Below are 25530 nucleotides of genomic sequence, written 5' to 3'. Positions count from 1 at the left end.
TTGACTAAATACTTGTTTGCCCCTGTGTACTACCGGTTTTCTTAGTTCCACTCTACATATTCCACGTAATTGATAAGGGTCAGTTTACTGGGTGACTTCATGAGGTATTTGTAGATGTTTCCGAACTCCACTGCAGGCATTTCCTTTGGATTGTTTATCGAGCTATTAGCTGCGACTTTGTATGAGCAGATTTGCAGGCTAATACACGCTAATTTTAAATTGTATCGCCTCCTCGCGTCTGTTGGCAGTGACTCGTGATAATAATCAGTCATGTTTAAGACGTTTTTATGAAAAAAAGACTCAAAACACAGCTGAAATATATGAATTTCAGACAACGTTTGTCTACGGATGTTTACCTGTGCGTGCCCCCATCTCAAAATGTCGACACGTTGCTATGCGAGATGACGTCATTGTGACATCACGCCGACTGCGAGAATAAGTAGATAGATGAAAATTTTTTTTAAAAATTAATGCAGCCTCAACGGGACACAAGCCAGTGTCCTACTTGCGCCAGTCCCAAGCCCGGAAAAATGCAGAGGGTAAAAAAAAAAAAAAAAAAGCCTGCATTGGGGGTGCCCCCTCAAGATTTCTTAGGGCCCACTCTGGTGGGTAAACCTAGATAAGATAGATCCTGATGAAACACATTTTTTCCTCATGTTTTCTTATAAGAAACACACCTGCTGAAACATGATTTTCAGTGAACGCAATTGGGATTTGTACACTAGATGGCAGTATTGACAAAATGTTGCTACAGCGAGGTGCCACACACAAAACACTTAAAAAAGTTAACTGTTCCCAAATGCATTTAATTCATCATGTCAAAACATCACAATACTAGCATCATAAAACAAATACAAGTTTGTTTAAAAAATGTAGCCCTTTTTGTTTGGAAACACAGACAATCTGATGAGATTTCATGCTACACACACTTGCTGCTACATGTTTTTAGATTTCAAACAAACAAAAAAAATACCAATACAGAAATCCAACCTGAAAGGTGGACCAGCACTACACCACAAGCTTGTGCTCCCACATGCCAGTGTAAAACAATCACTCCACTCCGCAGCTCAAAATCACAGCCAGACAACCATGTGGTACAAAAAAATAAATTGAAATCAAACACAATATCACATTTTCACATCAGTGCAAGTAAAACCTGACCAGTTGGATCTAGTGCCAACAATAGCATGCAAGTCAATGACTCTAGAAATCCCTCTTAGTTACATGTATTGTAATGTTCAGTGAACAAGTCATCTAAGTTTCAGTGCAGCTATAGTCACAAACTGTAAAAACCCACGTTGTCATTTACTGGAAAGATCCTGGTAGGAAAGCTTTGTTAGTTGTCTGTGGTGTTTGGTAGACGTTCTGGAGCACTACTGCAGCATTTCGATGTGTGGATGGGTTTAATCGACTGTTTCTAACACAATATAGGTAGTCCCCGGGTTACGACGTACTCGACTTACGCGATTTGGACTTTGCGACGCCAGAGTCTCGTCCGCCATTTTGTCCCAAGTCATTGTTTTTGTCGCACAAACAGTACCTAATTGTACCTCACAGTATCTTACTTTTTACTTTACTTTATCAACATGACCTGTTCTGTCTTCACTAAACGTGAAGTTTTTCGGCTTTACAGACAGCAAACAAATAAATTGTGCTTTTTGAAGCTTTTTACTAATGTCCATCGAGTATGAAAGGAACAGTATCTTTTCTCGTATTTACTGTTTGACTATATTACTCTTGAATACCCAATATAAGATAAATAGCATTTATATCAGTTTAAGAAAAAAGAAGCAGAATATATTTGATCTTATGAACAGTTGGACTTGCTATGATTAGGATTTGAAGAGCCAAGACAACGGGCAGATAAGGCAGAACAGATACAGGACGCCTTCTGACCATGGAAGCCGAACGCCTGCGTCATGCAGCTGACTGAGCAAAATTGACGCTGACAACCAGGTGATAGGCAAGACATCTACAAGCCCACGTTTGCACCACCAAATCCCGCAATCAGCTCTTCCGGACAGTCCAGAACAAATGGGCGGACATCTTGTCTTGCCACAAGGAACATCTGATATGGAGGAACCCGCGACCGAGAAGTGAACAATCAGGATGACAAAATCCTTATCTCTCTTCGCTCTGACAACAGTAACATCCGAATCCTCTTGTCCAATCCACAAACAGAAAATAGTCCTAAACAACGCCCAAACACACCCTTCTTCTGGACCACAACCCGCCTCACCAGATCCTTTAAAAGACTGAATGTTTAATTAATCGTGTTCATTTTTCTCAGAAATTTTTTGGTGACTTGTGATATGATGACCTTGGATCCTCCGCTGGGTCTCTCTGTGCTGTATCATTGCTGTCGACTCAGAATAAATTGTTACTTGTCTATCGAAGCCTTTTTCCAGCTTTTAAAACGGAGTCAGTACAAGGGTTTAAAACTAAGGTGAACGCGCGGCGTTTGGCCTTTTGGCCGGGTTGTCGGATTCCCCACCTGCCCGGGTCGTTGGAATTGCGCTAGCGTGATTCCGGCAATCTGGCTGAAAGGTCAGATTCCTTCAAGTCTGATCACTATGTAAATTCAGTCGATTAAATTAGCCTAATTTTCCTCACAAAAGTCCGCTAGCTTAAATGCTATGCATGCTAACGTATTTACAATTCTCATAGCAAATCGCTCACACGTAACTCCACAAACTAGAGCTGTGAACTTAATTACAAATGCATACACAAACATCGTATATTAGCTGAAACAACTTACAGTCTTATGTGTGACGAACCAGAGCGCCGCTATCCTTTATCCATGTGAGACGTCAGAGTGCTCCTGTAGGGAAGCATTATGAAACGACAGTCCAGCCAGACCCAATGCTGCCACCAGAGGGCAGTGTATCCTCCACCATTAAACAAAATACAATACTTTTGGACTTTTTTTGATCGTTATTTGAATTTTTAAAAGGTTAATTCCAATTTACGCTGAAATTCTGGTTCCATTGCCAGCGTAGCGCCGTTCGTAACCCGGGACTACCTGCACAGTCTCCTTCAGTCAGGTGGAATTTTTATTGCTCGCTAATCCAAAGAATCCCACATCTGTTTCTCATTTGTTCTTTTTGTCCTTTTGCTTGCTCAAATGTCAGCGATCCAGCATGCCCCGTATTTTTTTCCCTCAAGAACACACACACACTTGCACAAACCAAAACCCGCATGCATGCTTCATCGCAGACTCCGCAACCTCCTGCAGGTCCCCCCCTTTTCTTGCGTTAATATATTCACCAGAATGAGCCACTGAGTAGGGGGGGGGTTATGAAAAAGGGTAGGGTAGGGATTGGGGTCCTACAGTACATCACGATAAGGGACTGCAGCATTTTCCGCAGCATGACAACTATACAATACCTTTCGCCTAAACAAACATCATCGGAATGGACAGGAAAGAAAGAAAATGTCAGTTGTTGGGGACAGGTTACGCTACCTTACTTAATCTAGAACAGTGGTTCTTAACCTGGGTTAGATCGAAACCCAGGGGTTCGCCATAAATAAAGAAACGCAGAGCCCTATTTTCGTACTGTCATTAAATCTGTGCAAAGTGGCTTTTTAGACCAGGTTTTGGACTGTTTTTCTCCCGATTTACATTTCTTTTAACTGGTAGTCCTCGAACTGATGGGAGGAGCAACTGGTTTGCTCAGTGGAAGGTTGACACACACTTGGTATGAAGGAATACAACAGACCAATGGGCAGCGTGGTCTCAAATTTTGAACTGTTTATAAAACAATGAGAAGAATTTTGAACGGGAATTTGCTGAATTATTAGCTCACTAGCTTAGATATATTGGTTTTGAATTTGAAAAAATGGCTTTATTATCTAATTTCGTAGGTTTCGTTGAATCCACATGTGAAATTTGTGGGGTTCGGTACCTCTAGCAAGGTTAAGAACCACTGATCTAGAAATATAGTGGTACCTCGACTTATGAATGTCTGTATATACAGAATTTTCAGGTTAAGACACGCCTCAACGGGAAAATATTGCCTCTTGTTATGAAAGAAATTTCAGGATATGAAAGGCAAAAATTTACTGGAACGTAACATATTTATAGCTGCTCTGCCATTGGCTAATGTCTAGCATCCCTGGCATCCAATTGGCTAAAAGGGACCTCTACTGTATGTGTATGTGTGTATCCCAGCGTCCTCTTCATTCGCCCCTCGTGTTCCGACAGCTTTTCACGAGTGTATTAATTTTTATTCTTTATTGTGTTTTTGTTTGTTCTGTTATTTATTTTTTCTTACATATGCACAACTCTGATTCTATGTTAAATGTGCATTACTTTAATTGTAACGTATTTGTTACATGCATTTTTATGCATTATAAAAGATTTTTGTCTGAATTTTGGGGGGCTTTGAACTGATTAGGGCATTTACAGTGGTATGATAAAGTATCTGAACCTTTTGGAATTTCTCACATTTCTGCATAAAACCACCATCAAATGTAATCTGATCTTTGTCAAAATCACACAGAGTGAAAAAACAGTGTCTGCTTTAACTAAAACCCCCCAAACATTTATAGGTTTTAATATTTTATTGAGGATAATATGCAAATAATGACAGGAGGGGGAATAATGAGTCAGTGAAGCATCACATTTAATATTTTGTGGCCCCCCCTTTGGCAGGAGTAACTTCAACCAGACGCTTCCTGTAGCTGCAGATCAGTCCGGCAAATGGATCAGGACTAATCTTGGCCCATTCTTCTCTACAAAACTGCTGTAGTTCAGTCAGATTTCTGGGATTTCTAGCATGAATCGCTGTCTTTAGGTCATGCCATAGCATCTCAATGGGGTTCAAGTCTGGGCCTTGACTTGGCCACGCCAGAACGTGGATTTTGTTCTTCTGAAACCATTCTGAAGTTGATTTACTTCTGTGTTTTGGATGATTGTCTTGTTGCAGCACCCATCCTCTTTGTAGCATCAACTGTCTGACAGGCGGCCTCAGGTTTTCCTGCAAAACGTTTAATTTCATTCTTCCATTAATGATTGCAAGTTGTCCAGGCCCTGAGGTAGCAAAACAGCCACAAATCATGATGCTCCCTCAACCGTGCTTCACAGTGGGGATGAGGTGCTGATATCGGTGAGCTGTTCCATTTTTCCTCCACACATAACATTGTGTTTTACTCCCAAACAATTCAACTTTGGTTTCATCAGTCCACAAAATATTTTGCCAAAACTTCTGTGGAGTGTTCAAGACAGCAGTGGCTTCCTCCGTGGAGTCCTCCCATGAACACCATTCTTGGCCATAGTTTTACATGTAGTTGATGTGTGCACAGAGATATTGGAATGTGCCAGTGATTTCTGTAAGTCTTTAGCAGACACTGTAGGGTTTCTTTTTAACCTCTCTGAGTATTCTGCGCTGAACTCTTGGCATCATCTTTGGTGGATGGCCACCCCTAAGGAGAGAAGCAACAGTGCCAAACTCTCTCCATTCGTAGACAACTTGTCTGACTGATGAACATCCAGACTTTTAGAGATAGTTTTGTATCCTTTCCCAGCTTCATACAAATCAACAATCCTTGATCGCAGGTCTTCAGACAGCTCTTTTGACCGAGCAATGATGCATATCAGACAATGCTTCTCATCAAGAAAATTCTTAGCAGGTGTGTGTTTTATAGTGGGCAGGGCAGCTTTAAACCACTTAAATTGTTTGGTAAAAATTGGTTTCAATTGCTCTTTAAGTCTCCTTAGGCAGAGGGTTCACTTACTTATTCCCCCCCCCCCCTTCTGTCATTGCTTGCATGCTATCCTCATTAAATTATGAAAACCTATAAATGTTTGGTTTTAGTTAAAGCAGACACTGTTTTTACATCTGTGTGATTTTGACAAAGATCTGATTACATTTGGTGATTTTATGCAGAAATGTGAGAAATTCCAAAAGGTTCAGATACTTTTTCATACCATTGTACATGGGAAACGCGTCTCTACTTACAGAAGTTTCAAGTTAAGAAAACGACTTCCAGAACCAATTAAGTTCGTAAGTAGAGATGTCCCGATCGATCGGGTCCGATCACGTCATTTTTAAAGTATCGGAATCGGCAAAAAAATATCGGACATGCCTTTTTTAAATATATATATATATATATGTATATGTATATATATTAGGGCTATCAAAATTATCGTGTTAACGCGCGGAATTAATTTTTTTAATTAATCACGTTAAAATATTTGACGCAATTAACGCACATGTCCCGCTCAGAAAGTATTCTGCCTTTTGGTAGGTTTTACAGCAAAGCTTTTTATGCTGTCCAACAGCGAACTCTTGTGGTCGCTTTGCGACATGGTTTATTGTTTTCTTACCAGTTCATTATGGCTGCACGACGTCTCGGGCTGATAAGGTTGTGCTTATATGATCCTTGGACAAGATTTTTCCGTAAGTATGGTTGTTGTAAAGAATGTACATATTATGTTAGTAAGCGAAATGTTATATTTTTTGTATGAGACGCTTTTTGTTTATGTTTAGTGAACCTGTATAGCGTGCTAAGCTAACGTTGTTGCTAATGCAATGCTTGTGTACTTTTTTTTTATGTGTAGTTTTAGGACGGTCTAAAGAGGACAATGGTTTGAGGCCATTTTCTTAATAAATCAGATGAAAAAGGAAGAAGTCTGATTATTAAGGCGTCGTTCACTAGCTGTCTAGCTTTGGAAAAAGTAGACGCTTCGGAGTGAGGACAGCATAGACAGATTTAAATGACAGTAGAGTGAAATGCCCACTACAGTCCTTATGTACCGTATGTTGAATGTATATATTCATCTTGTGTCTTATCTTTCCAACAATTTATTTTATTCATTCATTCATTTTCCATGCCGCTTTTTTCCTCACGAGGGTCGCGGAGGTGCTGGAGCCTATCCCAGCTAACTACGGGCAGTAGGCAGGGGACACCCTGAACTGGTTGCCAGCCAATCGCAGGGCACAAGGAGACATACAACCATTCACGCACACACTCATACCTACTGACAATTTAGAGTGTTCAATCAGCCTAAGATGCATGTTTTTGGGATGTGGGAGGAAACCGGAGTTCCCGGAGGAAACCCACGCAGGCACGGGGAGAACATGCAAACTCCACACAGGAAAGCCAAAGCCCGGGATTGAACCCTTGATCTCAGAACTGTGAGGCAGACGTGCTAACCACTTAGCCACTGTGCCGCCCAATTTATTTTACAGAATATATATATATAATTTACAGAAAAATATGGCATATTTTATAGACGGTTTGAATTGCGATTAATTGCGATTAATAAATACGATTAATTTTTAAGCTGTAATTAACTCGATTAAAAATTTTAATCGTTTGACAGCCCTAATATATATACATATATATATATATATATATAAATATATATATATATATATATATATATATTTTTTTTTTTAAATTAAATCGTTTTCTAATTGTATTAAACGTTACAGACATAATATGTTACACTCATCCAGAGTCTTCAGTTTAGGCTTAAGGTAGGGTTATTAAATTTATCCCGTTAACGGCCAAAATTAATTTTTAAAAAAATTTATCACGTTAAAATATTTAACGCAATTAACGCATGTGCTGCACGACCCACTCACGCATTGTCGCGTTCAATCTGTAAAGGCGCCGTTTTACCTATATATAGAGCTAATAGGCAGCGTAAAATGAGTAGAGAGAATTTTGGCAGCCTTCGGAGCCTTTTTTTAATTGGCTGAAGCCTTACATTCCCTCTCCCTATGATTAGAAATATCGTGGAAAGGAATGTGGGGAAGAAAGGTAGTAAGTGTTCTTTTTCTTAACACCCTATGTTATTTCCCAATGCAGAGAAGATATAGCAATTGGTACTAATATGCACAGTCATGGTTGCACTTCCCATCGTGCATTTGGGCAGAAAAGTTAAATGGCTAGAGTACTGAAAGCTCAACAAATCCACTAGATGTCATTATTTAGTCACAATATACAAAGTCACATTTATCCTTAAAAATTACAAGTCTTTCTATCCGTGGATCCCTCTCACAGAAAAAATGTTAATAATGTAAATGCCATCTTGAGGATTTATTGTCATAATAAACAAATATAGTACTTATGTACTGTACGTTGAATGTATATATATTCGTCCGAGTTTTATTCATTTTTTTCTTAATGCACTGCCAAAATGTATATGATCGGGAAAAATTATCGGGAATGATTGGAATTGAATCGGGAGCAAAAAAAAAAGTAATCGGATCGGGAAATATTAGGATCGGCAGATACTCAAACTAAAACGATCGGATCGGGAGCAAAAAAACCATGATCAGAACAACCCTAGTTCAGCTACTTTTTCATACCATTGTACATGGAAAACGTGTCTCCACTAACAGAATTTTCAAGTTAAGAAAACGACTTTCAGAGCCAATTAATTTCGTAAGTAGAGGTACCACCATATACTATTCTAGCTCTGAAAAAAGCTCTTTTTGTTCAGTTGTCACCTCTAACATATTCAGAAGGAAGACTCAACCAATATTGCTGCTTCTCTCTTTTGAATCTCGCAAAAATACTTTCCTTCTAAACCCTCACTAAGCCAAGTAAGAATTCAGACACCTACTGTAAGTGTCTGTGCAATATAAAGGCAATAAGGCCTTGTTGTGTCATGTTGACTCCGCTCTTACTTCTATGAAAGTGAACAGCAAAATTAAAACTCAGAAGCAGTTGGTTGTTAATGTAATGTTGAAAGCGCAGCTTCTAATAATTCTCATTAGGAAAAATCAGCTCAGTAAAGCAGGAGGCCACAGGGTATTGAATTTCCAGCCATTTAGATCAAGAGGTCCTTTGCCCCCCTCCGCTGAGGGTCACATGACGGTGCAGCGGTTCCTCTGCAGTGCCCCTTGCAGGCGGATGGAAGTGTGATTCTGCCGTAGGCCTCGTGCCACGGCGATGCCCAGCAGCTCCTTGAAAAGCAGAACGACGTGCCAGTTGAACTTGGCCGAGCATTCCACGTAGCCGCACTTCCACGTCTTCTTGACCAGAACTGACACCGCCCTGCGAGGCATGAAGCGCTGCCGCTGCAGGTCTCTCTTATTGCCCACTACCAGAATGGGCACCTCGCTGCTGCTGCCTTCCCTGCAAAGGTTGACACACATCGTTAGCATGTGGGTGCTTGCAAGATGAGCTATTTGCAGCTTTGCCTGCCTTTCTTCTAGGGTGTGAGGGGGCGGATTGGCGAGCTCATGGGCCCTGGAGAGGGGAGGGGTGGGGGCTCCCACTACTCTGTGCAGCTTACAAGCAATATGGAGTGAGGAAAGAAATGGCAAGTCAGTGGTGGGCATGAATTTGTGAGGGCGATGTGTGTTTATAAAGCTTTTATAAGTGCCATGAAAAAACAATTCTTTAAAAATATAAAGTAGGGCTGTCAAACGATTAAAATTTTTAATCGAGTTAATTACAGCTTAAAAATTAATTAATCGTAATTAATCGCAATTCAAACCATCTATAAAATATGCCATATTTTTCTGTAAATTATTGTTGGAATGGAAAGACAAGACGGATATATACATTCAACATACGGTACATAAGTACTGTATTTGTTTATTATAACAATGAATCAATAAGATGGCATTAACATTATTAACATTCTGTTAAAGCGATCCATAGATAGAAAGACTTGTAGTTCTTAAAAGATAAATGTTAGTACAAGTTATAGACATTTTATATTAAATCCCCTCTTAATGTTTTCGTTTTAATAAAGTTTGTAAAATTTTCAATCAAAAAATAAACTAGTAGCCCGCCATTGTTGATGTCAATAATTACACAATGTTAATGGGTGCTTAAAGTGCCTGTGACACGAAAAAGCATGTTTATTTCATAATACACGCGGTATTTTATGCTCCTGAATGATATGGACCGCTTGGATGTGTGTGGAAGCGATCGCTATATTTATTTAGTTTTTTGAATCCCGCGCCAGGAAAATGAGTGACTTCCGGCTTCGGTCTTGCATTGAGGAGGAGGGCGCTGTGACGTGTACGGTAGAAGACGTCCTCTTCACGCTACAGTGTACTGTTGTGTATGAGGACGAAGGATTCAGCTGATTTTGCGGATTAATACGTTTATTTTTCGCATCACGCCAGCCAAACGGCTGCAGAAAAATCATTCTGTATGAGGGAGAGGCGTATGCGCCTTTTTGGAGTTTCAAAAGGTTCCCATTCACCGTGGATATTTACCGTGGGACCATTGGACTTACGAGGAAGTGAGTAAACATCTTGTTTTGTATTATGTCAAATACGAATACAGCGATTACAAAGTAAACACTACAAACTTCCTTTAAATGAAGGACTACTTACGTTTGATCATTGATAGGCATGTAAAAAGCTCTCCTAATGCATTAGCAGCAGCACGTTAGCTGTGTTAGCTCCAGCCACCCTCCTCCGGGGAACGAACTGTAAATTGCGGATTAATACGTTTATTTTTCGCATCACGCCAGCCAAACGGCTGCAGAAAAATCATTCTGTATGAGGGAGAGGCGTATGCGCCTTTTTGGAGTTTCAAAAGGTTCCCATTCACTGTGGATATTTACTGTGGGACCATTGGACTTACGAGGACGTGAGTAAACATCTTGTTTAGTATTATGTCAAATACGAATCCAGCGATTACAAAGTAAACACTACAAACTTCCTTTAAATGAAGGACTACTTACGTTTGATCATTGATAGGCATGTAAAAAGCTGTCCTAATGGTCATTAGCAGCCCGTTAGCTGCACAACAACTCCAGCCACCCTCCTCCGGGGAACGAACTGTAAATTGCTCTCCGCCGGGCGGTTTGCCGATCCACGACGACAATAGACAACCGGGTCGTCATGTCAAATAATCCAGGATACTTATGTGTGATTTTCCGCTTTGAAGACTTTGAAACATCACTCGGTTCGGGTTAGCATGTCGGCTAGCTGTCACGCCTTCTGGTTTGTTTACATTCTCGAAGCCGGGGAAGGGAAATGACATATGTCCGATTTAGGTGTCATAAAATATAGTTCGGGAGGTGCGACAGTAAAGGTGAAGTCGACAGTTTTGACCATTATGGAGTAATTTTGCCATGTCGTCCTGAATAAATGCATTTTTATTATTTCATATTCCATTCAGCACAAGACTGTTATTTGTCATGACCATGCCATTTATTTAGCAATTGGGGAAAATACTTGGATAAAAAGAATATTGTGTAAAAATATTGATGTAAAGAGACAGAAACAATGACATTTTGCCGCTCTCTTCGTCGCGTTTTCCTCATTGTGAATAGCTCCCCCTCGACAGGCTGACTGGTCCTTCTCAAGCCATTTATATTGCTATTGGGGAAAAATACTTGGATAAAAAGAATATCCTGTAAAAATATTGGAGTAGAGAGACTGAAACAATGACATTTGGCGGCTTTCTTCGTCGCGTTTTCCTCGTTCTGAATAATTCCCCCTCAATGGGCTGAATAGTAAAATCGATGAGCCCAGTCTACCGCTGACGTCATCCACCTGTTGGGGACGCTAAAGCTCTATAATGGTAGGCGTGGCTAACTGGCAGATTAAAAGGCTAATTTCTCGTCATCTGTGCTTTGTTAAATTGTTGTATATAGTCGAATCGTCTCAAAATATGATTCTAATTCACATAATAATGCCATTTAAGACTTTTTTTCTCGTGTCGTATGCTCTTTAAACCCAAAAAAAATCAGCCGACCCAAGCGCCAGCAGAGGGCGACAAAACTCCAAAAACACAAGTAATGGTAACACTTTATAATAACTATCTGTTTTACTAGTTAATAGATCATTAGTAAACTGATGATAAATGATGCATTGTTGATTTGTGAAGTATTTGTTAACAGTTTGTTAAGCATTTACAGGGTGTTCTTAACCTGAAACACAGTTTGTGTAGAAATGTTTCAAGTTTTTGTGTGTAACGGTTGGCATTTCTATCTTTTCAGGTTAAGAAATGCCGTTCACTTCAAAAGAAAAGGCATTTTGATAAGGCATTTTGCAGGCAGCACTCATGTTGCACATTTATGAAAATCTACCATAGAACCAACAAATATTTGTACTTTTCTTTGTATATTTAACCAATAAACCTTATGACCTTCAACATAGAGTGTACATAGTTTTATTAAGATCAATCAACTAGCATGGGCATTTAGAATGGGGTCAATCATATTGAAACACCCTGTAAATAGTTAACAAACTGTTAACAAATACTTCACAAATCAACAATAAATCATTTATAAACAAGTTGGCATTGCACTTTGCTGTCATTTTAATCTGTTTGAGCGGGGCATGTGCGTTAATTGTAGGGCTGCAGCGAGTAATCGACTGAAAATTCTATCAATTAATCGAGTAATCGGATAAAACTTTTTTTTAGGTAAAGAGCAATTATAAATATACATGAGAAAAAAAGACATTTAATCCAATATTGAACCATTTTCAGTCAATCAATGTCTTTATTTCCGATGTACATTGTTGAAAACAGTCAACAATTGCATCTAAGATGTGACTAGAAAAAAAATTCACTGCTTTCACTCAAAAAACTTCTAGATCTTATGAAAAAAACAACATATTTCTTACCTAAAAATGTAATTACGCTTGATAACACACATCACTTGAAAGCTACGTGTTTTTCCCACGTGTTTCAATTTAATTTCCATTTGTGTCAAGCTATTTTTAAGTTCTAGTTAAGTTTTAAATTAGTCTAAACTGTAAGTACTGATAGGATTTTGAGTTTTTGCAGTGTTCAAAATAAATGTATGATACTTGCTGTATTGGAGCACATTAGGGACCAGTGCTACTTGGTGTTTTATTCAGCAATGACTACTGAGTTAAAATTGACAGTTCGCATTATTGAGTTTTTATTTTACACCCTCATCACTCTACAGCGCTGTATTTTTACAGATTAAATAAAGTCTGTATGTAAGACACGTTAGCCACGCATCGACAGTGGTCATAATCAATAGAAACCTAGCCCTCCGAAGGGGTAACGTTACGTGAACGAGTGACAGTAACGCTATATTTATTAGCTATGAGAAGTCTACTGCTTAAAAATGGCGGCTGTTTCCTAACGCTGCGCAGACGCGGCCGAGTCTGTCATTTCGCATCTGGTCCTAAATGCATGTGATATCTATGAGACGCATCGGACACTACCTGCTACCAGACTATCATCATGCGGGCGTAATTTTTAGCAACGTCGGCGTAGTTTGTAGCGGCTGTCGGCTGCGGTAAGTTTTTTTTATTGCTTCTTCCTCTATGCACGTGACGTCAGCACGTTGTCCCGCATTAAAAGTAGTCCGGGCAAAACGCGACGCATAGAGCTGGCAAAATTAAACGATTCCTCAAGGTGAATAAAATTACTCGGATCAGTTTTTAAACTCGAGTTGCTCGAGTATTCGTTTCAGCTCTAGTTAATTGCGTCAAATATTTTAATGTGATTAATTTAAAAAATTAATTACCGCCCGTTAACGTGATAATTTTGACAGCCCTAATATAAAGACCAGTTTCCTGAACTGCAAAATCAAACCAGAGGAACCCACGGAGTCTCCAAAAATGGATTCAAGCCCATAGCAAAGCAAAATTGAAGATGAGATCTTGTTCATGTCTCATTTACATCTCTGAGAAATGAATCAGCAATAATTGAGACCAGAGTGGTTTTCTCAGTTTTCTCAAATTTGACTCATGAGAAGTAAGTCTCATAGTGAGCATTACATGAGAAGGTCTTGCTGCCACGATTTTTCAATAAAGTCTCACAGTTGTCTCCTTTCACGATCTCACCAAGAGACAACTAAGTACTTGTGTCGATCTCAAATGTGTCTCAATTTCATCTCCTTACTTGGAGTCATGATCTCTGTAAAAGATATAGATGAGCAAAGAATTTTATTTCTTCAACTTGCCTCAAAGCTGCCTCTTTTATTGATCTTGCGGAGCAACCTTATTTTGTGCCAGTCACAAAAATTTCTCAATTTGAGCTCCTTCCAGTCTGTAATTGCTCATTTTGGGTTTTCAAGATTCTTTCATTGTAAGAAAGAGTAGTGTTTGCTCTGACATGTCCAATCACATCTTAATTCATCTCATGCCAGAATCCAAGAAAATATTATAATTGGTCTAATAATTAAATAACATCTGGTTCATTTAGTTCACCTTGTTCAATGTAAAAATTAGGGCTGTCAAAATTATCGCGTTAACGGGCAGTAATTAATTTTTTAAATTAATCACGTTAAAATATTTGATGCAATTAACGCACATGCCGCGCTCAAACAGATTAAAATGACAGCACAGTGCAATGCCAACTTGTTACTTGTGCTTTTTGGAGTTTTGTCGCCCTCTGCTGGCGCTTGGGTGCGACTGATTTTATGGGCTTAAGTACCCATGAGCATTGTGTAATTATAGACATCAACAGTGGCGGGCTACTAGTTTATTTTTTGATTGAAATTTTTACAAATTTTATTAAAACGAAAACATTAAGAGGGATTTTAATGTAAAATTTCTATAACTTGTACTAACATTTATCTTTTAAGAACTACAAGTCTTTCTATCCATGGATCGCTTTAACAGAATGTTAATAATGTTAACGCTATGTTGTGGATTTATTGTTATAATAAACAAATACAGTACTTATGTACCGTATGTTGTATGTATATATCCATCTTGTGTCTTATCTTTCCATTCCAACAATAATTTACAGAAAAATATGGCATATTTAATAGATGGTTTGAATTGCGATTATTTACGATTAATTAATTTTTAAGCTGTAATTAACTCGATTAAAAATTTTAACCGTTTGACAGCCCTAGTAAAAATTAGAGATGTGACCATAAATTTGGCACCGAAAACTATCGGCCGCTACAAATGCATTTTCGGTTTTTGGTTTCGAAGACCGAAAGTTTACCACATAATAGTGTGAAGAACCTTAGTACTCTTGTTTTATGATGTAATCAAAACGGGCAACACGCTGGCTGACGATGTCTCGCTAAAGCTACTGGCTCACAGGCAACATGTCTGTGATTTGGAAGTTTTTTTTTTTTTTTAAATATCAAAGAAAAATATATGGCGGAAATCACTCAGGTGACTTGAAGTTCCGCTCTGAAACCCTCAATTTGGCCAACTTTCAAAATTGTCCTATATGCTTGTGTGATACATCATTGGGAAGCTTAAAATCTCAATTTTCTGGGTGAAGAAAAATTTTGAACAGGAGTGCTTTTTTTTTTTTTTTTTTTAAATGTTTTTTATACAGCAAAACCCTATCTGGAGGTGAGAACACGCGAGAGCAGAATTACAGACGCCATGACTTTAACGAGATATTATCGCGTACTTACCTTGTTTCGATCCAAAAACTCCATTTAGCATGTATCACTGAGTGTCAAGTCACAGCTGTGAATGGCCACAGCTGGATTTTGGGGGGATTTTATGGGTAAAACATGGTAATATAACAAGGGTCGCAACGCAGAAATCGCAGACATCAAGGAGTGGTCGAGATGTTTTTTTCCATATATTTACCCTTTTAAATCTTTTTTTTCCCAATTTTTCTTTGTTTGGACCGATTATTTATCATCTAACATATTGGAGAAAATGCGAAAGAAACAAAAAAATACAATTAAGCGATAGTTATGAGGTAGATATCCGTGACTTTTTTACGGACGCCATTTTTTTCATTGTGACGTCATTTGTTTAAAAGTTTAAAATATGCGAGTGTATAATTTGTTAAAGTCGTTTTTTGTTTTTTTTTTTTACAACGAAATATTAGACATCAATTAATGATTCCATGCTAAAAATGACAGACATTTTGAATAATAAATATAATTAATTACCTTTGTTTTATGGCTGGGTTGAAACAAAAGCGGTTGCGCGACGTCTGGAAACAGGGGTTTCCAGGGTAAAACGGAAAAATTAAAAATAGTTCAGGGGCTTAATGTGCCATAAATCTGCAATGGCAGCATAGTCTGTGTTGCCCAACGACAGCCCCAAAACATCACTGCTCTAGAGGAGATCTGCATGGAGGAATGGGCCAAAATACCAGCAACAGTGTGTGAAAAGCTTGTGAAGATTTACAGAAAATGTTTGGCCTCTGTTATTGCCAACAAAGGGTACATAACAAAGTATTGAGATGAACTTTTGGTATTGACCAAATACTTATTTTCCACCATGATTTGCAAATAAATTCTTTAAAAATCAAACAATGTGATTTTCTGTTTGTTTTTCCACATTCTGTCTCTCATGGTTGAGGTTTACCCATGTTGACAATAACAGGCCTCTCTAATCTTTTCAAGTAGGAGAGCATGCACAATTAGTGGTTGACTAAATACTTATTTGCCCCACTGTATGTTTGTCACTTTTCCACTAAAATGACTGCGAACCGGCTTTCTAGTCACCGGTGACCGTCGCAGTTCCGTGTAATGCGCAAAGGAGTATAACGAAACATTTTTTTCGTCTTTTAAATAATTAAAGATTTGTCTGCGAGCCAGATGCAGCCGTCAAAAGAGCCCTCGCGAGCCATAAGTTTCCGAGTCCTGGTCTAGATTCTTGGTTAAAGGCAAAAAAATGGGCAGTTATCATTCATTTTACCTAAATATTTCAAGCTAAAGTTTCGCACATTTTTTTCCATTTTTCATTTTTTTTCACATTTCAAAGTGCATGCATGGTTCTACTTTATATAATAATTACCTTGAATCCTCGACCAAATCACTCTCGAGACACTCCTGCCTGCTTGTATGCACTAAAATTAGGGCTGCAGCTATCCATTATTTTAGTAGTCGATTAATTGATGAACTCGTTAGGTCGAATAATCGAGTAATCGGATGAGGAACATAAAAAATTAAAATACCTGAGCTGAGCCTCGAACGGTATTAAATTTTTTTTTAAATAAATCAGGATCTATGTAGACAAAAGAACAATTGCCTAACTTACATTGCAAAAGTCCGCTGGCTTAAATGCTATAAAATGCTAATGTTTTTTTACAATGCTTTTTAACAAATGGTTCAGACACATATTCCCACAAAAAACAGCTAAATATGCCTATAAACTAATTTACGAACGCATTAAGAAACATTAGCTCAAACTAAAACGTAGCTTACGTTGGTCTTAACCATGGATGTCCCGATCCAGGTTTTTGCACTTCCGATCCGATACCGATACCGGCCAATCTGAGCATGTGTTAAAGTTTAAAGTTATTTAGCCTCCTTACTTAGTTGTCAGACTCATGTTGAAAAAGGTTTTAGTACTCTTGATAACAACGAGCCAGCTGAATTAGGTGAGTTTGAATAACACACAACGGTTGGTAACAAAAAACTGACCTGTTTATTCAGTGACAAACACAAAGCATTATAAATAACAAACAGAAATAGCATAGTCAGTCAGTAAAACGTGCAAATAATATTTTAAACTGTCTTAAAAAAGCAAAACACACAAACAACCCCCAGCTATTAGATGCTTTTAATGTTTCGTGCATTAGTTACAAAAATTGTATAAAAAGCCTCTTGGGTTTAAATAAACGACTATTTCAGTATCAAGTTAACATTTTAAAACAGTAAATAAAATACTCAAGTCCCCATTCTGTATCAGCAGCTTTAAACTACATTCAGTTCATTTAATTTTGCGAATCAACTGTTAAAGTTGTTAAAATTGCTCCCGTTATTTCATAATTTCCCCTTCTGTCTACTTTCAACATGTGATAGTTTTAAAACTGTTTTGAAGATAGATTCAAGTCATGATTTTGCCGATTTAGGAGTATTTTAGATAAAAAGTTAATTAGGTTCACTTGGAAGGTTCACAACAGCCTACTAGGGAAGTCTCCTGCTTTAAGATGGCGGCTGTTTACTAACGCAACTAGTTTTCAATGCTTCAATGTTGCTAATTCCGTCGAGTCTGTTATTTTGCATCTAGTTCTATATACATGTGATATCTATTATCTACAGTAAAACGATGTTGACGTAGTTTGTAGCGGCTGTCAGCAGCAGTCAGGTATTCTTGTGTTTTTTATCCAGCGGCATGAGTTGAGCTAAAGCTGTGAGTCGAGCATTGGCATTACCCGGGTCCATGACAAGCATGCTCTCGTCATACTCTCGGGACGCAATGCGGTCCGTTTCTCATTGCGTCCCGAAGACCGCGCTGTGTATTAATTCCGCTTTGCTTGACATATTTCAATAATCGGAATTTGGATATTTGTGAATCGTTCTCGAATCTTCCACGGCCGAATCGCTCAAGAATGTAATGACGGCCGGGCATGTTGTACCATGGTTCTAAGTGTTCGATGGTGCGTCTTTACTCACGAGAGATAATGGCTCGTCAGCCAGAATGAATTCTTTGGCAATGACTCTTCTTATTCCCTGGGCTTTGGGACTGTCGAGTGCCAGTTTGTCACGCATAGCAAAAGTTTCTGCCAGTGTTAGTTGCGTAGGACCTTTCTTTTTGTCTTCAGTTTTCTTAACATACTTCTTATATTGTTTGTGGTGGTATTTGGCTAAATGCTTGATTAAGTTGGTTGTATTAAAACTTCTTACAGCTTTAGCACACCACGCTTGACTTTATTGTGGCATATGTTGCACTCTGCCTCTTCGTCTTTGTCGTCCTTTAAGGTGAAATTATCCCACACAGCTGACATTTTTACCGATAAAGTCTCTCGGTAAATTGGGAGACAGTAATGTAGTGTGTTGAAGGTGTGCCGTAAAATGCGGACCGGATTTTAGGGAAACCAAAGCAAAAACTGGAATGGACTATGTAAATCGGTGCGCTGGAAAACCCGGACCGGATTTTCAAAAAAAACTGGATCGGCCGATCCAATACGATGCACATTTTTTTGCCCATATCGGCGTCCGATCCAAATATCAGATCGGGACATCTCTAGTCTTAACAGGGAGCAGTTGGATTCAGCCATATGAAATGAGGCAGACCAGAGGGCAGTGTATCCACCCTGATCAATGAAACAAAATGCAAACACTTTCAAAATAAAATATTAACTAAACGAATATTCGAAGCAACAAAATTTAATTAGAATATTTTTTTTCTAATCGAATTCTCGAGTTAATCGATTAATCGTTGCAGCACTAAAAACCTTCGTCCTGTTTCCACCTAAATCCGGAGTTGGAACGCAGCATGTGTTTGAGGTTATCGTATTGAAAGCTGCCACAACGTTCTGCCTGGCCCGGCCCCCTACGGGAAGCTGTGGCGCAATGTAGGAGTTGTCTCATCAACTGATAGTGAAGTCTATGGTTGGATATACATATTTGCAATTTAATTTAAATGTGTTCATGTCATTGCGCCCTCTAGCTGTGGAGATCTGCATTATAACACACGTGCACTTTTCTTTCCAATCCAAAAACTCCAACACACACTGTAGGTGAAATAGAATGCTGTCTTTGTAGTAGCCTAGTAGTAGTACGTAAACCATCCAGCATGCGTGTGTACTGCCGTTGTATGGAGAAAAACCAGTGAGCATGATAAATTTGGACACAAACAGCAGTTTTTGGATGGGAAAAACAAAAACAAAAAATCCTCAGCACCCCTTGTTGTAAGTGACTTCTAGCACTCGGGTTTTAGTGCTGTGGTGTGGCTGAAATCCAGACTGAAATGAGTTAAAAAGATTGTTTTGTATCATAAAAGCCTGGATCTGTTCAAAAACAACCCTCTCGATAATTTTCCCTGGGAATGGCAGATTTGATATCGGTCCTATAATTACTGTTCCAGTAAAATTCTCTAATTTACCGGACAATTTGTCTCATATTCTATTAGTTGTCCGACTGCGCATGAAGGACAGTTCAAACGACTTATCTGTTCCCCTTTTAGAGCTTAATAAGGCCTTCTCTTTGTTACAGTGCGCCTCATTTATGACAAAACCTGGCATATTAGCACATCTGACGGGACAGATGGCATGATAGCTCGACACAGGAATACACGCTAAGAGGCTTTAACGGAACAATTTTGCAGCCTTGAGGTGAAATTTTTAGATGACTTGAAAAACACATTGTGGTAATCGCACCAATTTTCTCCTTTTCACAGCCTGTATACAACTATCTGCAAGAGGACCAAGATGTACCTAGTTGTGTGACAATATTGTCTTTATGCTAGCAGGCTAAACAAAGACAAATATAATCATTTTTAAAACTGATGAGGGGACAGTATGCATTCTGTCTAAATTAAACCATAGACTACACTATCAGTTGATGGGACACAGGGCTGATCTGTAGGGGGCCTATTTTCAAAAACCTAAAATTCAAATATTTTTAAAACCACAGCCGCTAGCGACCTAAAACCAAAACAGGCACCTCAGTTAGGCATATACGAGTCTCCATGAGCAGCGACATCAAAAAATTCAAAGTCATTCCCTAATAAAACCCTATTAATTATTTCTTTATACAAGTATAATAAAACTTAAAATGGCTAAAAAAAATTCTCAAATATTATGCTAGATGCACAAAAATCCCCAAATGCAGAGATAATCTTTTATATTTTCAGGATCAATTGCAATATTTAACACATTGTAAAGATGTCCCGATCGATTGGGTCCGATCACGTCATTTTCAAAGTATCGGAATTGGCAAAAAAATATCGGACATGCCTTTTTTAATCTTTTTTAATCTTTTTTTTTATTTTTTTTATTAAATCGTTTTCTAATTGCATTTAACGTTACAGACAAAAAGTCTTACACTCATCCAGAGTCTTTAGTTTTGTCTTAAAGTAGGGCTATCAAATTTATCGCGTTAACGGCGGTAATTAATTTTTTTTAATTAATCACGTTAAAATATTTAACGCAAGTAACGCATGCGCTGCATGCCCACTCACGCATTGTCGCATTCCATCTATAATGGCGCCGTTTTACCTATATATAGAGCTAAAAGGAAGCGTAAAATGAGTAGAGTGAATTTTTTAATTGGCTAAAGCCCTACAATCCCTCCCTCAACAATTAGAAATATCGTGGGAAGCAATGTGGGGAAGAAAGGTAGTAGTTGATCTTTTTCTAAACACCCTATGTTACTTCCCAACACAGAGAAGATATATCAATTGGTGCCACTACGCACAGTCATGGTTGCACTTCCCATCTTGCATTTGGGCAGAACAGTTAAACGGCTACAGTATTATTTACTGAAAGCTCAACAAATACACTAGATGGCAATATTTAGTCACAATATACAAAGTCACATGTATCCTTTAAGAATTACAAGTCTTTCTATCCGTGGATCCCTCTCACAGAAAGAATGTTAATAATGTAAATGCCATCTTGAGGATTTACTTTCATAATAAACAAATACAGTACTTATGTACTGTATGTTGAATGTATATATTCGTCCGAGTTTTATTCATTTGAATCGGGAGCAAAAAAAAACAAAAAAAAAAGCAATCGGATCGGGAAATATCGGGATCGGCGGATACTCAAACTAAAACGATTGGGATCGGATCGGGAGCAAAAAAACATGATCGGAACAACCCTGACATATTGTATAAGTTTTTGCCCAAAATAGCAACTTTTTTTTTTGTCTGGGTGTGCAAGTTTTCAATAGCTAATAAATCACCCGATTTTCTCATCAGAAACTTAATACTTGAGGAAAGCATGCAGAATCATCTTAATTTTACTCAACAAAAGCAAAATTTGCATTGAAAGTTGAATTCCGCTATTGTGTAGAGATACAAAATCCAACATGGCGGCCGTCACGAAACAAAGAGCTTTTTAAGTTGAAAATTCTTGTAAATAAATGCTTAAATCGCAGAATTTCTATAGATATGAACGTAAAACAGTCTAGGTCTTGGTTAAAAGCAAAGAAACGGGTAGTTATTGTTTATTTTACGTAAACATTTCAAGCAAAAGTTCCTTGTTGTGTAATCCAACATGGCAGCCGTCACGAAACAAAGCTTTTTAAGTGGAAAATTCTTGTACAAAAATGCTTAAATTGCAGAATTACTATAGGTATGAAAGTAAAGCAGTTATTGTTTATTTTTACGTCAATATTTCAAGCAAAAGTTACGTATTGTGTAATCGAACATGGTGGCCATCACAAAACAAAGAGCTTTTTAAGTTCAAAATTCTTGTAAATTGCGGAATTTCTATAGATATGAACGTAAAACAGTCGAGGCTTCTTGGTTTAAAGCAAAAAAAACACACAAAAAACGGGCAGTTATTGTTTGTTTTCAGTAAATATTTCAAGCAAAAATTACGTATTGTGTAATCCAACATGGTGGCCGTCACAAAACAAAGAGCTTTTTAAGTTCAAAATTCTTGTAAATAAATGTTTAGATTGCGGAATTTCTATAGATATGAACGTAAAACAGTTGAGGTTTTTTGGCAAAAGGCAAAAAAAAACAAAAAACGGGCAGTTATTGTTTATTTTGCGTCAATATTTCAAGCAAAAGTTACATATTGTGCAATCCAACATGGTGGCCGTCACAAAACAGAGGTTTTTAAGTTGAAAATTCTTGTAAAGAAATGCTTAAGTCGCGTAATTTCTATAGATATGAACGTAAAACATTCTAGGTTCTTGGTTAAAAGCAAAAAAACGGGCAGTTATTGTTTATTTTACGTAAATATTTCAAGAAAAAGTGACGTATTGTGAAATCCAACATGGTGGCAGTCACGAAACAGAGTTTTTTTTAGTTGAAAATTCTTGTAATTAAATGCTTAAAACGCGGAATTACAATAGATATGATAATAAAACAGTCTAGATTTTTGGTTAAAAGCAAAAAACGGGCAGTCATTGTTTATTTTACGGAAATACAGTGGGGCAAATAAGTATTTAGTCAACCACTAATTGTGCAAGTTCTCCCACTTGAAAATAGAGAGGCCTGTAATTGTCAACATGGGTAAACCTCAACCATGAGAGACAGAATGTGGAAAAAAAACAGAAAATCACATTGTTTGATTTTTAAAGAATTTATTTGCAAATCATGGTGGAAAATAAGTATTTGGTCATTACCAAAAGTTTATCTCAATAGACCCTACACACGTGACGTCACAGCCACGCCCCCGCGCCATGATGTCCGCATACTCGCCATAGAAATGCATTAGCGCTTCGTAAATTCTTCCTATTATTGCACGTTTTACTGCTCGTCAACATTAATACTCAAAATGGTGAAGTCGTGTGTGGCGGTCGGTTGCAAAAACAGAGAAGATAGACGGAGAGACTTGAATTTTTACCGTATTCCGAGAGACACGAAGAGGAGGCCGCGATTGACTGCTGCAATTCGACGAGACAACTGGGCTCCAAACGACTACCACAGATTATGTAGTAGTCATTTTATATCTGGTAAGATGCATTTAATATATATTTAGAGGGTTTCGGGCTGACAACCACAATTAAGATCATTGCTAGGCTAATCGCCGACAACATACACGTATGTATGTAGTTAGTGCTATCGCTAAACCATATAAACATTAAAAGCCCTAGCTCCATTGACAAATGACATGAAATACATTAGACTTGACAGTGGATGTTAGCAAGAACAAAAGATTTTCAATTGAAAATTTCGTAACTCACCTTCCGAGCACAAGATTCATGCCGAATTTTCGTGGACGAGGACGTGTTTCACCTAACCAGCAACGTAGCATTTATAAGCCTCCAAGCTCTTAAAGTTTTTCAAACTTTCGTGAGAATAGGCTGATTTTGTGTGGGTATCAGATGTCAGGCGAAGCCAGCGGGTCGAAAAACATCGATTTAGGCATCAAATACGGATCTGGCGAATGGATAAACTGAAGCTTTTCCACGTAACGCCTTTTATGCAACGGATCCAATGAGTTTACAGCGTCAGATAACACCGGGGCTTCCATGAATTGCTCTATAACTTGCTCGACTAATAGAAAACAATGAGAATAGGTCTGAAAAAGAGGTACAATATGGCGGCCGGAAACAGCGACACGCCCATTTTGTGACGTAGGTGAGTAGGGTCTATACTTTGTTATGTACCCTTTGTTGGCAATAACGGAGGCCAAACATTTTCTGTAACTCTTTACAAGCTTTTCACACACTGTTGCTGGTATTTTGGCCCATTCCTCCATGCAGATCTCCTCTAAAGCAGTGATGTTTTGGGGCTGTCGTTGGGCAACATGGACTTTCAGCTCCCTCCACAGATTTTCTATGGGGTTGAGATCTGGAGACTGGCTAGGCCACTCCAGGACCTTGAAATACTTCTTACAAAGCCACTCCTTTGTTGTCCTGGCTGTGTGTTTGGGATCATTGTCATGCTGAAAGACCCAGCCACGTCTCATCTTCAATGCCCTTGCTGATGGAAGGAAATTTTCACTCAAAATCTCTCGATACATGGCCCCATTCATTCTTTCCTTTACACAGATCAGTCATCCTGGTCCCTTTGCAGAAAAACAGCCCCAAAGCATGATGTTTCCAGCCCCAGGCTTCACAGTGGGTATGGTGTTCGTCGGATGCAATTCAGTATTCTTTCTCCTCCAAACACGAGAACCTGTGTTTCTACCAAAAAGTTCTATTTAGGTTTCATCTGACCATAACACATTCTCCCGGTCCTCTTCTGGATCATCCAACTGCTCTGTAGCGAACTGCAGACAGGCCTGGATGTGTACTGGCTTCAGCAGGGGGACACGTCTGGCAGTGCAGGATTTGAGTCCCTGGCGGCGCATTGTGTTACTGATAGTAGCCTTTGTTACTGTGGTCCCAGCTCTCTGCAGGTCATTCACTAGGTCCCCCTGTGTGGTTCTGGGATTTTTGCTCACCGTTCTTGTTATCATTTTGACGCCACGGGGTGAGATCTTGCATGGAGCCCCAGATCGAGGGAGATTATCAGTGGTCTTGTATGTCGTCCATTTTTTAAATAATTGCTCCCACAGTTGATTTCTTTACACCAAGCATTTTACCTATTGCAGATTGAGTCTTCCCAGCCTGGTACAGGTCTACAATTTTGTCTCTGGTGTCCTTTGACAGCTCTTTGGTCTTGACCATAGTGGAGTTTGGAGTGTGACTGACTGAGGTGTGGACAGATGTCTTTAATACCGATAATGAGTTAAAACAGTTGCCATTAATAAAGGTAACGAGTGGAGCCTCGTTAGAAGAAGTTAGACCTCTTTGACAGCCAGAAATCTTGCTTGTTTGTAGGTGACCAAATACTTATTTTCCACTCTATTTTGGAAATAAATTCTTTAAAAATCAAACAATGTGATTTTCTGTTTTTTTTTTTTTTCACATTTGGTCTCTCATGGTTGAGGTTTACCCATGTTGACAATTACTGGCCTCTCTAATCTTTTCAAGTAGGAGAACTTGCACAATTGGTGGTTGACTAAAAGCTTATTTGTCCCACTGTATTTCAAGCAAAAGTTACATATTGTGTAATCAACATGGTAGCACGAAACAAAGATCTTTTTAAGTTGAAAATTCTTGTAAATAAATGCTTAAATCGCTGAATTTCTGTAAATATGAACTTAAAACAGTCTAGGTTCTTGGTTAAAAGCAAAAAAAACGGGCAGTCGTCGTTCATTTTACGTAAATATTTCAAGCTAAAGTTACACAAATTTTATCCATTGATTTTTTTTTTCCAAGTTTCAAAGTTCATGCATGGTGCTATTTAACCCTTTAACACCTAAGCCTATTTTGGCCGAATTTGCATG

At 38.5% G+C, this 25530-nt stretch overlaps 1 protein-coding gene across 2 annotated transcripts in view; it reads right to left on the bottom strand.

Annotated features, from left to right (window-relative positions):
• Window positions 1–748: 748 nt before the first annotated feature.
• rasl10a (RAS-like, family 10, member A) overlaps window positions 749–25530 on the bottom strand; it is a 72231-nt gene continuing 47449 nt past the window's right edge. For both annotated transcript variants that reach the window (XM_057831286.1, XM_057831287.1), the window contains exon 4: window positions 749–9093. In XM_057831286.1, coding sequence (XP_057687269.1) covers window positions 8823–9093 — 271 coding nt within the window. In that variant the 3' untranslated portion in view covers window positions 749–8822. The remainder of the gene's footprint in view (window positions 9094–25530) is intronic.

This window comes from Corythoichthys intestinalis, chromosome 3 (genome assembly GCF_030265065.1).
Source record: "Corythoichthys intestinalis isolate RoL2023-P3 chromosome 3, ASM3026506v1, whole genome shotgun sequence".
Classification (NCBI taxonomy): Eukaryota; Metazoa; Chordata; class Actinopteri; order Syngnathiformes; family Syngnathidae; genus Corythoichthys; species Corythoichthys intestinalis.
Note: the sequence above shows the minus strand (reverse complement) of the source record. Positions and strands in the feature narration are given on the sequence as shown.